At 40.3% G+C, this 13,899-nt stretch overlaps 1 protein-coding gene across 1 annotated transcript; it reads right to left on the minus strand.

Moving 5' to 3' along the window:
- Positions 1–12,705: 12,705 nt before the first annotated feature.
- Positions 12,706–13,483, minus strand: kiaa0040 (KIAA0040 ortholog). The gene has a single exon (XM_078173335.1). The coding sequence runs from the start codon at positions 13,330–13,332 to the stop codon at positions 13,000–13,002; it is 333 nt and encodes a 110-aa protein (XP_078029461.1). The 5' UTR covers positions 13,333–13,483; the 3' UTR covers positions 12,706–12,999.
- Between the last annotated feature and the right edge of the window lie 416 nt (positions 13,484–13,899).

Below are 13,899 nucleotides of genomic sequence, written 5' to 3' on the forward strand. Positions count from 1 at the left end.
TTGCTGGTCAAGAGTTTTGTGAGGTCACTGTGACCTCACAAAACATATTTTTGGCCCAAACTCAAGAATTCATAAGCTTATAATGACAAAATTTCACAGAAATGTCTAATAGGATAAATGTGATTATGAAGTGATGACATTAGATACTCAAAAGGTCAAAGGTCAACTTCGCTGTGACATCATAACGTTCTGCAAAAACACTTTTCTGGCCATTATTCAACATAATTTTTCAAAAACAGTAGAGATTACGTTTGGTCAGATACTGAATTGGTGACGCTAATCTGGGTGTCCACCTTGAAACACTGGTAGATTGAATAGATCTTATATGCTGCCAGGGGGGAAAATGTAAGTGAAGCATCCGTGTTTTCACAGAAAATGAATGTAAACTGTAACTGCAACTTGACTGGTGTGCAGAGGCATAAAATGGCGAGGCTAGCCACCAACAGGGAGGTTCGGCAAAATGTCGAGGAAAAGGTGTCAAGCCATAGACATGTGAAACATGTTTTAGTGGATGAATTGTTATAACCTTTTTTTTTAAATTGATGTATAGGCTACGCACTTTTATTGCTGGGGAATGTAAGATTCACTTTAGGCCTGCAACAATGATAAATGAAAATTAAAATGTTAAAAGATAACTGCACAGGGAGCCACTGGAGAGGGGCTAAAGAGCCACATGTGGCTCTGGAGCTACAGGTTGCCTACCTCTGCACAGGATAAAAGATAAGGGATCCCCGGAGTTATTAAAGTTATTATGGGGGAAAATTTATTCCAAATTTTTTGGCAATCCATCCAGCAGTTGTCAAGACGTTTCACTCTGAAATAAAAATGTCAACCGGCTGGTGGTGCAGGAGGAAAAGTTGGGACATTACCAAATTCACTGGGATTCACCCACACATGGGTGTTGTCAAAACTGTGTGCCAATCACTCCAATAGTTGTCCAACTATCTCAGTTTTGACACCAGTAATAGACCAACAGACTAATGATCCACTTCTCAAAGTGTCCTCACAGAGTAAATCTGCATTTCTAATTTGAGAAAATCATCTACGTCTGTTTTCAACAACATCCTTGGCAGATGGAGTTTTCTCAGTTTGGGTTCACATTATTAATCTCTTAAGAATCTTGGAGGACTCCTTACAATAAAACTGCTCAGTGAGTGCTGACACTCTCTTCAGTTGAGTTTTCTCTGTCTAGAACTGCGGTGTTCCCACAGTGCAACACTTTCATGATACTGAATTGAGCAACTGAACTTGCGGGGACTGATGACTGTTTGCCGTCTGGTCTCACAACAGTTTCCCAATTCAGTATCTCATAATCTGCAGACGGCAACAGCTCACTGGCTGTCTGAGCAGGAAGCAGTTTCACACAGCTGCTAAAAGTGTATGGAAAGGATACAAAGAGCACATTGCACCATTTAAGCACACAGAAAAAGATACAGATATAAGATAGGATCTATTCAAACAAACACTTCGCCACTTTGGGAATGCCATTCCTTCCTCAAAGGCCAAATGTAGAAGTGAAAAGAAAATGTTTTTGGAGTGTTTATTCATGAAAATCAAATGAGAGTGTGAGAAGGCTGCTGCCTGAAATTTGGCAGCAAATATTTCTAGCATAGCATTTCATTTCAACTTTGAAATGAAATGTCTCACAAAAGCTCATTGATGCGAAAGGCCTTTTCAGCCACAGTGATTGCAAATTACTTTAAGGAGATTGGTTCCTGCCATTGCTCTGCAAGGCAAGTGGTTTGCTTAGTGCCAGCATAAACAGAGAGGGGGGGAAGGAGCCCCTCTTCCTCTGCCTCTGTCTGTCTGTCTCCTCTGTGTGGTTATATACAGTATAAGCATGCAGACATACACATTTTTCTGCCTGTGTGTGTCACTTTGGTTGACACTTACGCCTCGGGTTCAGTGTGATGTGTTTTTTCCATGAGAGAACTTGGTAATGTTGTAACAAGGGAGTGTTTGTTTAAAGGGGTGACGTATGAGCTGTTCGTGGAAAGAGAGAAGTACATACCAGAGAGAAGAGAAGAGAAGAGAAGAAGCAAATGTCACTGAGCAAATGAAAAAAAATACCACTGAGTTTTACATTTAAACAGTTTTAAAGTTTTACATTATAGCATACATTATATAGTAAAGGTGTGAGTACTCCCTAGTGGCTGTTGTTGGTATTGCAGGGGGATTAGCTAACCTAATTTTGGATGCACTGTGTCTCTGTCACATCTCTGTTGACGCTGTTCCAATATACAATGGAAGCATTACACGAGTAACTCATCCAGGAGAAGTCGGGGAGATTGGGGACGTCTGCAACACCTTTTGCATTTCTCTCAGTAGCACAAAGGCTACTTGGCCTAGACCAGTGGTTCCCAACCATCCTGTGTTGCAACCATCCCCAGTGACCCCTGACAAATTACATTGATTCTAGTTTCTGTGACAAATTCCGTTTAGTGTGTGTAGCCTACATGTGTATTTTTTAAATAGGTAATTTTAGGTCTGCGTAAGTACTCAATGCATTAACATCGAAAGTCACATGAAAAAGTCAGCATAAACCCAGTCACCATTTGCCACCAAACCTCATGCTTTTCTTAAACCTGGAGAAAATTAAATATAGTCTAAGGGGTCATCTGGAAAATTTGACCCTGTCCCTATGATTGACTACATAGGCAAACTGAGGACATTTCAGAATAAATGAAATATTTAATATATGGTGACATTTTATCTACCTAGGGATTGTTTTGGATTACTTTACATTTACAACTCCCTCTATATTGTCATGGACTCAACCATTATGTCAAGAAGGAAGAATGTGTGTGTTTATTTTTATTCTTTTTTTTAAAAATTATTATTATTAATAATATTATTTTATTTATTCATGTGGTAGGGCCGATGGGTAGGGGTTGTATAAAACAAAAAGAAAAAAAAGTGTTTTCTATGTTCACTAAATTACAATGTACTGTACTTAATAAGATGAATAAATAAATATGTTAAAATGTCTGCAGTTTCAGGACGGCATTTCATCAGCGGCTGACAAACCGGAAAAGACGCGTCGCCACTTCCGGTGTGTGCGGTCGCACCTGTGCCGAGGCTTGCAATTAAAAGTAACCTACAAACAATACACAAGGTTATGCTATGAAAATATTTATGGGTGTAAATATGGGTGAAGCTTGGCAACATTGTACCTTAGCAAAGTAAAACAACAACAACAACGACGACGCCGCCGCCATCTTTAATTAATTAGTTATGGGCCGCCTGGCTAGCAGCTAATTAGTGACCCGAGTCAAACACACCCACAGATGCGCGCTGGCTAACATGCTAACTATGCTAAATGCTAACCTGCTCACGGTGGGTGACTGCACCTCGTTAAGCTCAACAAACTGAGGAACAGTGGGACGGAGAGTGGACTGGTTATACTGGGACCAGAGAGGCCGAGTGGACTGGTTATACTGGGACCTGAGAGGCCGAGTGGACATGGTTATACCGGGACCAGAGAGGCCGAGTGGACTGGTAATACTGGGACCAGAGAGGCCGAGTGGACATGGTTATACTGGGACCAGAGAGGCCGAGTGGACATGGTTATACCGGGACCAGAGAGGCCGAGTGGACATGGTTATACCGGGACCAGAGAGGCCGAGTGGACTGGTTATACTGGGACCAGAGAGGTTGAACCAGGAGCAGACAGTGGAGGACTGACGTTCATACAGGTGAGTACAACACTAAACGTATTGATAATTGTAACTGCAGTCACCTAGTAACACAAACAGTTTCTTCTTTGCTCATGTGTGTGATTGCTGCACTGCTTCATTACAAGCTACATCTGTGTTTTCTGCTGTGATGCTGTTGTTGACTCTGTTGGCTGTTGAGTTGGCTTCATCCTTTTTGCACCAGCTTTACTGTCCATAGACTTTAACCTATTTGTCGTTTCTGTTTGATTCAGTTTTGACTCTGTAAGGCTGCAGAGAGGAAGACAGTTGCATATGCATGATTGATTATCAGTTATGTGCACAGGCTGCAAAGCGCCATCTTTGAATTCACAGTTGGTTTGGTCACCAGGGTCTGTGGTTTGACATTTATTTTTGAACCTAAGGGTGTTCTGTAATCCAACAGTTGTATTATCTCGGCCTGTCATGATTTAATGATAATTATCATGATATTGCAGTGTGGGAGTGCAACTAAGTACATTTACACAAGTACGGTACTTCAGTTCAATTTCATCAATAAAGCCCAATATCACAAATCACAGTTTGCCTCAGAGGGCTTTACAGCATACGCCATCCTTCTGTCCTTGGACCCTCATAGCCGATAAGAAAAAAACTCCCCAAAAAAGCCTTTAATGGGGAAAAAAATGGTAGAAACCTCAGGAAGAGCATACATTATTATATACTTGTATATGTATGTAACAATAATAATCATATGTGTATGATGATAGTAGAAGTATGACTAATAATAACAGTAGTAGTCGGCATCAGGCAGGACTTAAGTACAAATTTAAGGTACATTTACTTTATATGAGTATTTTAATCTAATGCTACTTTCTACTTCTACGCCACTACACGTCAAAAGGACTGCACTTTTTACTCCACTACATTTATTTCCTAACTTTAGTCACTACTTAATCTACCATTTAAGATTTTAACTATATAAAATATACAAGTGCAGCTGAAATGGTTAGTTGAATGATTAGAAAATTACTTGACAACTATTTTGACAATTTAAGTCATTTTTCAGCTTCTAAAATATGAGGACTTGCTGCTTTTCCTTTTAATTATTTTGATTTATTTAATTGACATTGTATACATTTTCCTGATTGTACTTGAATACTTTTTACTTAAGTAACATTTTCAATGCAGGGCGTTTCAATGCAGAGTATTTTTACAGTGTGGTATTATGTAAAGGACTTGACTACTTCTTCCACCACTATAATATTATAGTACTTTCTCCATCCCTGCTCGTAGTACTTCCAGCAGCCTTAGCAGCCAGATTTTGAGTGTTTTGTTCATTTCTGTAAAGGCATCAGATGCACTTCTTACTAAATCGTGCTCTTACAGCAAATGTCAAGAGCCACAGCTGGCTCGCCTGCTTAGTTTATATTCCATTCAACAGGCTGGGCGGCTCGAATGAGGCTATTTACATGTACCTCTCATGTTCAGTCACAAATGTGCTGATGGGGATACTACTCGATGTCAGCTGAACCATGACGGGTTGAGTACTCAACAATGGCTGAGAACCACTCAACCACTCAAGTGTTAAAAATGCTGTCAACACATTGATTGTTGTTTACAATTCACCACACCTTGGCCACGCGCCTCAGTGATAAAAACCGATTTGTCAGGGAGCTGGATACACCTCCTGATCGAATGTGAGACTCCCCCTTTTTTTTTTCTCACGTCACAGTGAAAAGATGACAAGTTGTGAAGGATCGTTTTCACACCGCAGGCCTTAAAGAGTGAAATAAACAAACATGTTGTTTACATGCTGAGACTTAAGTTATGCTAATACTTTGACAAACACCAAATATCTCACGCAGGTTAAGAATCAGGATCTGCGAGACGGAACAAATTTCCCAAAGTGTATGTCTGAGCCTTAATATTGTCAAAGATGAATTGCTCCTCCAGCCAAACTGATTACTTTCATCAAAGATTACTCCGCTACGGCCATCAAAGTGATGATGAAAATTACATGTTCATGAAGATCACTAGAGGCAGAAGTGCTTATTAATTGCATTGCCTCTGCAGCTTTCAGTTTTGTTTACACAGCTCATACCATAGGAATCCTTCCTCCACCACTTCTATCTACTTATTTTCCACCATCCACTGCAGTGAAAGTTGATGGTGTAATAGGAAGGAACGTTTTTAGGCAGGTGTCGCGCTGCATGTGAATGCACCACAAACAAATGCATTTCTTTGTTGTTTGTGTTTTTTTTCTCACATTTCATATTCAGTCACAGTTCTTGTCTCAATAAGTGCAGCGTGTTAACGGTCTGCACAAATAACCAGGAGCTTTGTTCCCGTATGCTCAAAATAAATACATGTTGAGATTTTGTGAGCATATTGTCTGAGTCTTCACAGCCTGCTCAATATATGACATGTTCACACACAAAGTTATGACTGTATGTCAAAACTCAATGGCTCAGTTAACTTCGGTTTACATCAGAAACAGAAATATGAGATTCCACATTGCTAAAAAATATACTTTATTTCTTTCCCTGTCATCTTCCACATTGTGCTGTCCTTTATCATTGCATCTCTATATGTCAGGATAAATTATGCATGCAGAGCTACCAACAAAGCCCAGCCAGGCACATAATTAAAAAAAAAAAGATTCCCCTCAGCATTTTTCCAACTGTAGAACAACAAAAAAACATGTTCTAAATATACAATGTCATGCATAATTGGATAGGATCAAAAAAAGTGGCACTGTTGTATAGAAAACCATCGAGGACGCTGGATTCACTGTTCAAACAGATGACAAATCCTCCCACCTCTTTTCCCTCTGATCACAGCGACCTGACAAAGGGAATAAAAAACCCATATATACTTAATGTTCCCTACCTTTTGACTCCGGCAGCTGATTTATAAAGTTCCTCTAGAAAATATAATAAGATCTGTTCAAAGTGAAAGAAGTTTAAACACAGTGAGGCTCAACATCACGAAGACTGCCTAACAGGTGTCAAGAGAAAAGCGTAGATGGTGTGAACATGTTAACAGAAAAACAAAGCAATCTCGTTAATGCAACCAACACTTCAGCATTCATTTATAGAACAGGGCTGTAAAAACACCCACAATGCTGTATGATGGATTGGGCAACTGATGATGAATATCAGTAACTCATGGTCAGCTGGTGATTGATTGCAGCGGGGAGGCAACTGTGATGTAATGAATTAAAAAATATATTAGCAGTCATGTCTTGAATTATTGAACTTGTTTAGCAGAAACAGGAAACATATTTACTTACACATAGTCCCTGTAAAACAGAAAATTTAAATTTTTACACGTTTACGAATTAATTGAACAAGATGTAAGATATTAAAGATGCTATTGATAAAATTGGCCACTAGATGTCGCACTCCCCCTTCCATGCATTCACGTCACAATACCGCAGTTGCTAGAAACAGAAGTGGTTGCTGGTTTGTTGCACAATCTGCATATTTTATGTTCGAGTTGACAGGCAGAATCTGTCTTGTGAAGTGCTGAATCTTTCCTTGTAGAGTAATGAATTCATTTTGCAATATGTAACTATACATTAGTGATAGGTTGTGGTTAGTTTGTGGAGCAATGTTTCAAGATTTATGTAATCTAACGTTATGATAGGCCTAATCTTAGGATGTGGCTAGCTAGCACAGGCAGATTATGACACAGTGGGCCCCTGGGGATAATGTATAAAAGGCTCCCTAGCCCCTCTACGGCAGGTACAACATGCTGTTGTTTTTCCCCACAGACTGGAATGACCCAAATTGCCCCTTTGCTAAATCCAGTCCCCAGACGCAGATTAGACAATCATAACGTAGCATCGGGCTGGTTCAGACCAGGGTTTGACAACAACACAGCTGTGCTCCATTGACTCTAATGCAGTCGTTTCAGATTTCCTTCATTTTCAGGCTGGTTTTGTGGATTTGGAGCTAAATGTTGTGCCTGGGGCATGTCGTGTATTAATGATACTCGTTACCTGGAGAGGTTGGAAAAAGATATACGTTTCTTCCCTGTTTCAAAAACAAAATCAAACCCTGAAAAGTGTAGGGTTAGCTAGCTAGCTACTGAAGATATAGCCTACTGAATGTATACACATGCTGCTTTTGCTTTTTAATGATTATAACAGTGAAACAAAGACCGACCCTGCTGTACAGGAACCAGTGAAGGGAAGCAGGGAAACTTTGCAGATATTCAACCAGCTCTGTGGCATTGCATTGTGCGCAGATGACTTACCCTGGAGATCCCTGCCCATCCGGCGGCTAAGGTCCGGGTGCTGGCAGCGGCACGGGGGTGAAGCCAAACATCGTTCATCTGCACACACTGTGATGCCACACAGCTGGTTCAATATCAGCAAAGTCTCCCTTTATATTCATTGTCTTCTGTGGCGATCAGCAGTGATGTGGTGGTTCACTTTTACACTGTGATCTGTAGCCTATAGTTCGGCTTTAGCTTCTAACTATCTTTGTCTTTTTAACCTGTTGTTGCTGCTGAGTCAGTTTGACATCCTGGATATATCCTTCAAACACAGACTGTAGACCCCTCTGTCTGCTTCTCTCTGGAATCACTGTTTCATTTTTCCAAAAATATGATTATTTCTTCAGGGAGTGCAGTTAGTTACAGTGTGGGCTCCATGCTTACTCCTCAGCTTGTCGGACCATCACAAAGGGATGGGGCTTAGTGAAAGATCGATTGCATAGAGTCCTGTAGATAAACTGAGAGGGTTAAAAACACTGTCTTGAAAATCTATCATGATGGTTTCTTCCTTGTGACATCTTCAAAGTGACTGTTGAGGCTACAAAGTGCCCCAGGAATGACATTTTATTATAGGCCGACACGGAAATTAGCCTCACACTGGTTCCCTTGTCAAAAAGCTTCTTTGATTTTTCCAGTGGACTTCAGATTATTGCCAAAAATTAGCTCTGTGGCAAACACGTTTATGATACATAAACATTTTGTTCTGCAAGATAATCTTCGTGAATGAACATCACTTTTATGATTTTTTTTAAATCTAAAAGCAATCGCCAGAAGTAAAAAGCTTAATGTTAGGCTAAAAGCAAACTACACTGCGGTCGCATGACATTAACGTCACCACCATAACAACACTGTAAAGCCATGTTCGACGCAGCTCGGTGTGATGATGTTGTGGAGTCTCATATAGCCACTTGTTAGCAACTGCCTCTTTTAAAGAAACAAGTGGAGTATTTACTGACGTATTTCATTTTGTAGAGCAAAATGTGACAGACCTTATTTCAGGCATCCAGCCAAAAATCCATAAAAAAACCAACATTGACTTTGAGATGAAGGAACTGGGCGCGGTAAAATGCTGACTCATTTCTGGGTTTTGTGACTCATTCCTGGGGCGCTCTATTCCTTCAGTTTTTATTTTCTTTTGTAGGACTTTTGGGGCTCTGTTATTGACAAACATGACTAAGCCCTTTGACAAGAAATGAGAACGTCATAAAAGTGACTTAATGCAGAAGCTCTGGCTTAGGGGCCCCCTGAGCCTTTTGGCCCTGCTAGCTAGCTGTAGGTAACACTGTGCCATAGCAAAGGTTCCACCAGTATTGGCAACCAAACATCAGACATCTTACACAAAGGCAAACTAAACATTAATTTTAGACCCAACAGAAGTTTGAAAATGATTAATTCACAGTCATAACATTATTTTAGGAAAAAATATACTTTCATTCTGCAAATTTGTAAAAGCTCTGTGGATGTGTTTTAATCTACAGAGGAAAGATGATCAGTAAAACCTTTAATTATTACTTTACTTTAGACAAAGCGAGGCTAGCAGTTTCCCTCTGTTACCAGTCTTTGTGCTAAGCTAAGCTAACCAGTTACATATTTACCATACAGACACAAGAGTGGTAAATATTCTCATCTGACTCTCTGCAAGAAAGCAAAGATGAATATTTCCCAAAATGTTGAGCAAGTCCTTTAAATCTTACCTTTCTATTTCTACTTCCCATTCTTATCATAATCTATAAGCTGTTGAGAAAGCCTTGTATAGTCAGTGTAATAAATAGGAACTCTGTAAACTGACTTTAAGTATCGGTCTGACGCATACAAACCACAGTGACATGTTCAGCCAACCCCTGAAAATGTCGATGATGTAATTTCTTGGCAAACTCTTAGTGTGGGCGATAGTGCTTATTAGAGATCATGCATAGCTACGGAGGAGTTTATTTTGTGGGGCAAGCTTTCAAATTAAGCCCAACAAGCACAGTTTCTCTCTGTGAACATGAAGCAGAAAAGACAAACCCCAATTTCCACATGGGAATGTATGTGTCTGAGCAGAAATGAAATGAGTTGGAGCCTGTTTTTCCCAGCAGCACTTGAGCAAGAAGATCAACTTAGTGGCAGTGTAAACTAATGCCTGAACATGATGATACTGCTGAGACACTTCTGCTTAATTGGGCTTTGAGATGTCATACACTTAAAAAAAATATGAGCCTTCAGGCACAATCCACTTGAAGCCCAAATCATTTGATTATTTCAGGGTTTCTCTGCTCTGAATATTTTGAAAATATGTTAAGTTGGGTAAGTTTTTGCTTTAGGGTATATTCACATGCATAGTTCAATAGTTTGACTTAGAGATTAAATTATTATTGTGTTTGTTTCTCAAATGAATTCAATAAAATGCAGCTTTATGTACAGTCGCAGTGGGGAAAAATCAATACAACATAGTGTCACAATATTGTATCGCCAGATGCCAAGTATTGTTTTTTTTATCATATAAATTAGTGATATGAAAATACAAATAAAACTTTTGGTAGCCTACTAGAGTAATAAAATAATTTGCTTGATTAGATATATTTTCTGCGATGAAAATTATTTATGTGAGATGAACTGAGTGACAACGTAATCTCATTATAAATAAATCTCAAGATAAAGCAATATACACCGATCAGCCAAAAAATTAAAGCCACTGACAGGTGAAGGGAATAATATTGATCATCTTGTTACAGTACAGTGTTCTGCTGGGAAACCTTGGGCTCTGGCATTCATGTGGATGCCATTTGACATGTCCAACTGCCCAATCTCTGCTGCACACCAAGTACCCCCTTTTATGGCAATGGCACTCTCTGATGTCAGTGGCCCTTCAGCAGGACAGTTGCCATGCCACACTGGAACAACTGTTCAGGAATGGCCTTAGGAATATGACAAGACCTCAAGGCATCAACCTGGCCTCCAAGTTAGCCACATCCCAATCTGATTGAGCATCTGTTGGTCATGCCGCTTAGCCACCTCACAACCCACAGGACTTAAAGGAGCCGACACAAACACAGATGTTTGTGTGTCACAGAGATACTGTGTCTGTGCCTTGACAGGTCAGAGCCAAGTCCGATTTGAGGAGGCACCACTGAGGCTCAGGGGTACCTCTGGCATACCTGCACGTCCCATGAATGCTTGATAAGATTGGGATCTGGGGAATTTTGAGGCCAGGTTGACACCTTGAGCTTTTTGTCACGTTCCTTGGGCCAATCCAGAGCATTTTTTGTGGTGTGGCATGGTGCATTGTCCTGCTGGGGGAGCTATTGTCATCAGGGAGTACTGTTGCCATGAGACGGGGTACTTGGTTTGCAATGGTGTTTGAGTGGGTGGAACATGTCGGGTGGTATCCACATGAATGCCAGAACCAAAGGTTTCCCAGCATAACATTGCACTGTAACGAGGTGATCAATGATATTTACTCCACCTGTCAGTGGTTTTGATTTTTAGCTGGTCTGTGTATGTTACGGCAATTCTCAGCATATCGCAAAAACTTTAAAATCGCAGTAATATTGTATCGTGACTTAAGTATCAGGAAAATATTGTATCATTGAGCCTCTGGTGGTAAAACTATTATCAACTGTTCATACCAGCAGTAATGTGAATTTGTGACAGTTGCAACAGGTCCGCCATAGTCATGACGCTGTGATGTGATGTCCATTTCACACAACATAATCTAGTTGATGACTTTATTCATGGTGCAATAGCTCAGAAAAATCAACCTTGTTCCAAACAACACAGTCAACAAAAACAAAATAAAACTCTCCAAAACCTTCTTGGTTCGTGTTTCCACTGTTCTAACAATCCCCAACTCTACATATGTTAAAATTAATGTTTATTTAAATGGAATCTGGCGGGTTTGCCTGTGGCAATTTTGGGGCTGTTTTTAGTTAAACAAAGAGGATCTTACTCCAACAAAAGGGTTGACTTCTATAGGGATCTTTTCTATAATTTTGTCAGACTTAGAATAATAATTTGAGCCTGTCAGTGGCAAAAACAAGCACTTTTAGTGGACGTGAATTTACACTGTACACATACACCAAGTGGTTACCTTGCAGCCTGTTTCATGGCTGCCAGCTGCAGCACTCTCGCTCAATAATAATATAATTTCAAAAATTGTCGTGCCCATTTGTCACTTAGACACAAAACATGGGAAAATGGGGTCCAGGTTGAACTTACTTAAATCTAAAACTTCAGTAAGTACAAGCCCAGAAAATTTTACTGACTGGTTGTGTTAATCAGTGCATTCAAATATCTTAGGGAAGAATAACAGATTCCAATTTTATTTTCTACTTCTTGGTCCTTTTCCTTACATTCAGGTTATGAATCGTGCCTTTAAGGCTCACTTGACCTGAATACAACACCACTCAAAAACCAAACCTAGGAGGAGTGTCTCTCCTGCGTCCCACACTGTAGCAAGTAAAGTAAGAAAGCAGGAAAGAAGTAAAAATGAGATAAGTTCTGCTTCTCTTTCTGCATCTTGTGAGAGAAACTTTTTGGACATCAGTGGCTTTTTTTGTTGTTTTTTAAGGAAGTGAGTCAAACACGAATCTAGATTTCAGCCTGAGTGTGAAAAGTAGGCAGTGTTTTGGCCATCTGAACACTGTGCACTCCTTAAATTGGCTCTCTCTCCCAAATACAGATGCAATGAATTTCACATGGGAGCTCTAAGAACAAAGTGCTCTCAATAACACTACTTCTCTCACACACTTTCTCTCTATCTAATCCACTCACACAAGCACACGCACACATATTTGCAGGTATATATGGTTCTGCGTATTTCTTCCTTTATGTACCACACACTAAAAAGATCATACAAAATGTTGTAAACATTTTCCACACATGACATCACATGATTACAAAATAACAAGAATCTGTACACTGTTTACAACCAAATCTGTGCCCATGACAATGTGAGGTCTCTCCCATTTGTCTAAAGTGTCCTTTGAGTTCGAGCTGGTTCGAGTTTCACTCTTTTGAGAAGCTTGGTCAGCTCGACTGCACCAACTGACCCAGGATCAGAAATTTCAAAATATAAAATGGATTCCTACACCATGGCCAGGGCGACCCTGTCAGGTGTCATCGGCCCCGTCTTGACAGAGATCCACAAGTCTTCAGTGTTGGCTGAATTCTTTTTCTTCTTCGTTTCTGACCTTGCGGTTGCCATGGCGTCTTTGCAGCAGCAGCAACAGCAGCTGTTGGCATGGCGACAGCAGCAGCAGTGGCAGCACACAACAAAAGCGGTGAGGAGCACCAGCAGGGGAAGAGTTAGGAGGACCACCAGGCAGACAGTGTTGAAGACCCCCTGGTCGTGCTTGTCTGTAGTGAAGCTCCAAAGTTGGTTGAAAAAATCTTGGATGCTGTCTGTTCTTCCATCCATGGCTTTTGGATACGGAGCTGTGACTCCTGTTAATTGACGTTCTCTGGCAGTTGTAAAGTTTTAATAAATCCTTTAGAGGGTTGTGAAGTTTGCGAGTCAGTAAATGTGCATATTAGGCAGCCGGAGTCACACGGATTATCAAGATATGGAGTTAATTTACCTCCTTTATCGTAATGTGGTTCCAGCTTTAATGTTGTACGATATGAAGTTTTATTCTTTGCTCAACAAAACATCAAATGCCCACCGACCCAGCAGCTGTCAGGTCAGATACATTAAACTTTCATGTGCTCCTGTTTTCTGCTTCTAAAGATCAGAGTTTACAGCTCTATCTGATGAGGCCTGTTGTATATGCGCTCAAGCTTGGGTTGTTTATGTTAAATGGAAACGCTGGAAGCATGGAGGTTGACTTCATGTATGGCCTCTTCCTTGAAGTGTCCTGTGAGGTGGTTACAAAGCCAACGCGTTCTTTAAACAAATCAAAAAGACCAAGAGCTGATTTGTGTATAACAAGGTTTTCTTTGAAATAGTCCCGTTGTGATGATCTTGATGAAAATCTGTGTTTCAGCC

The sequence above is a fragment of the Epinephelus lanceolatus genome, chromosome 12 (genome assembly GCF_041903045.1).
Source record: "Epinephelus lanceolatus isolate andai-2023 chromosome 12, ASM4190304v1, whole genome shotgun sequence".
Taxonomy (NCBI): domain Eukaryota; kingdom Metazoa; phylum Chordata; class Actinopteri; order Perciformes; family Serranidae; genus Epinephelus; species Epinephelus lanceolatus.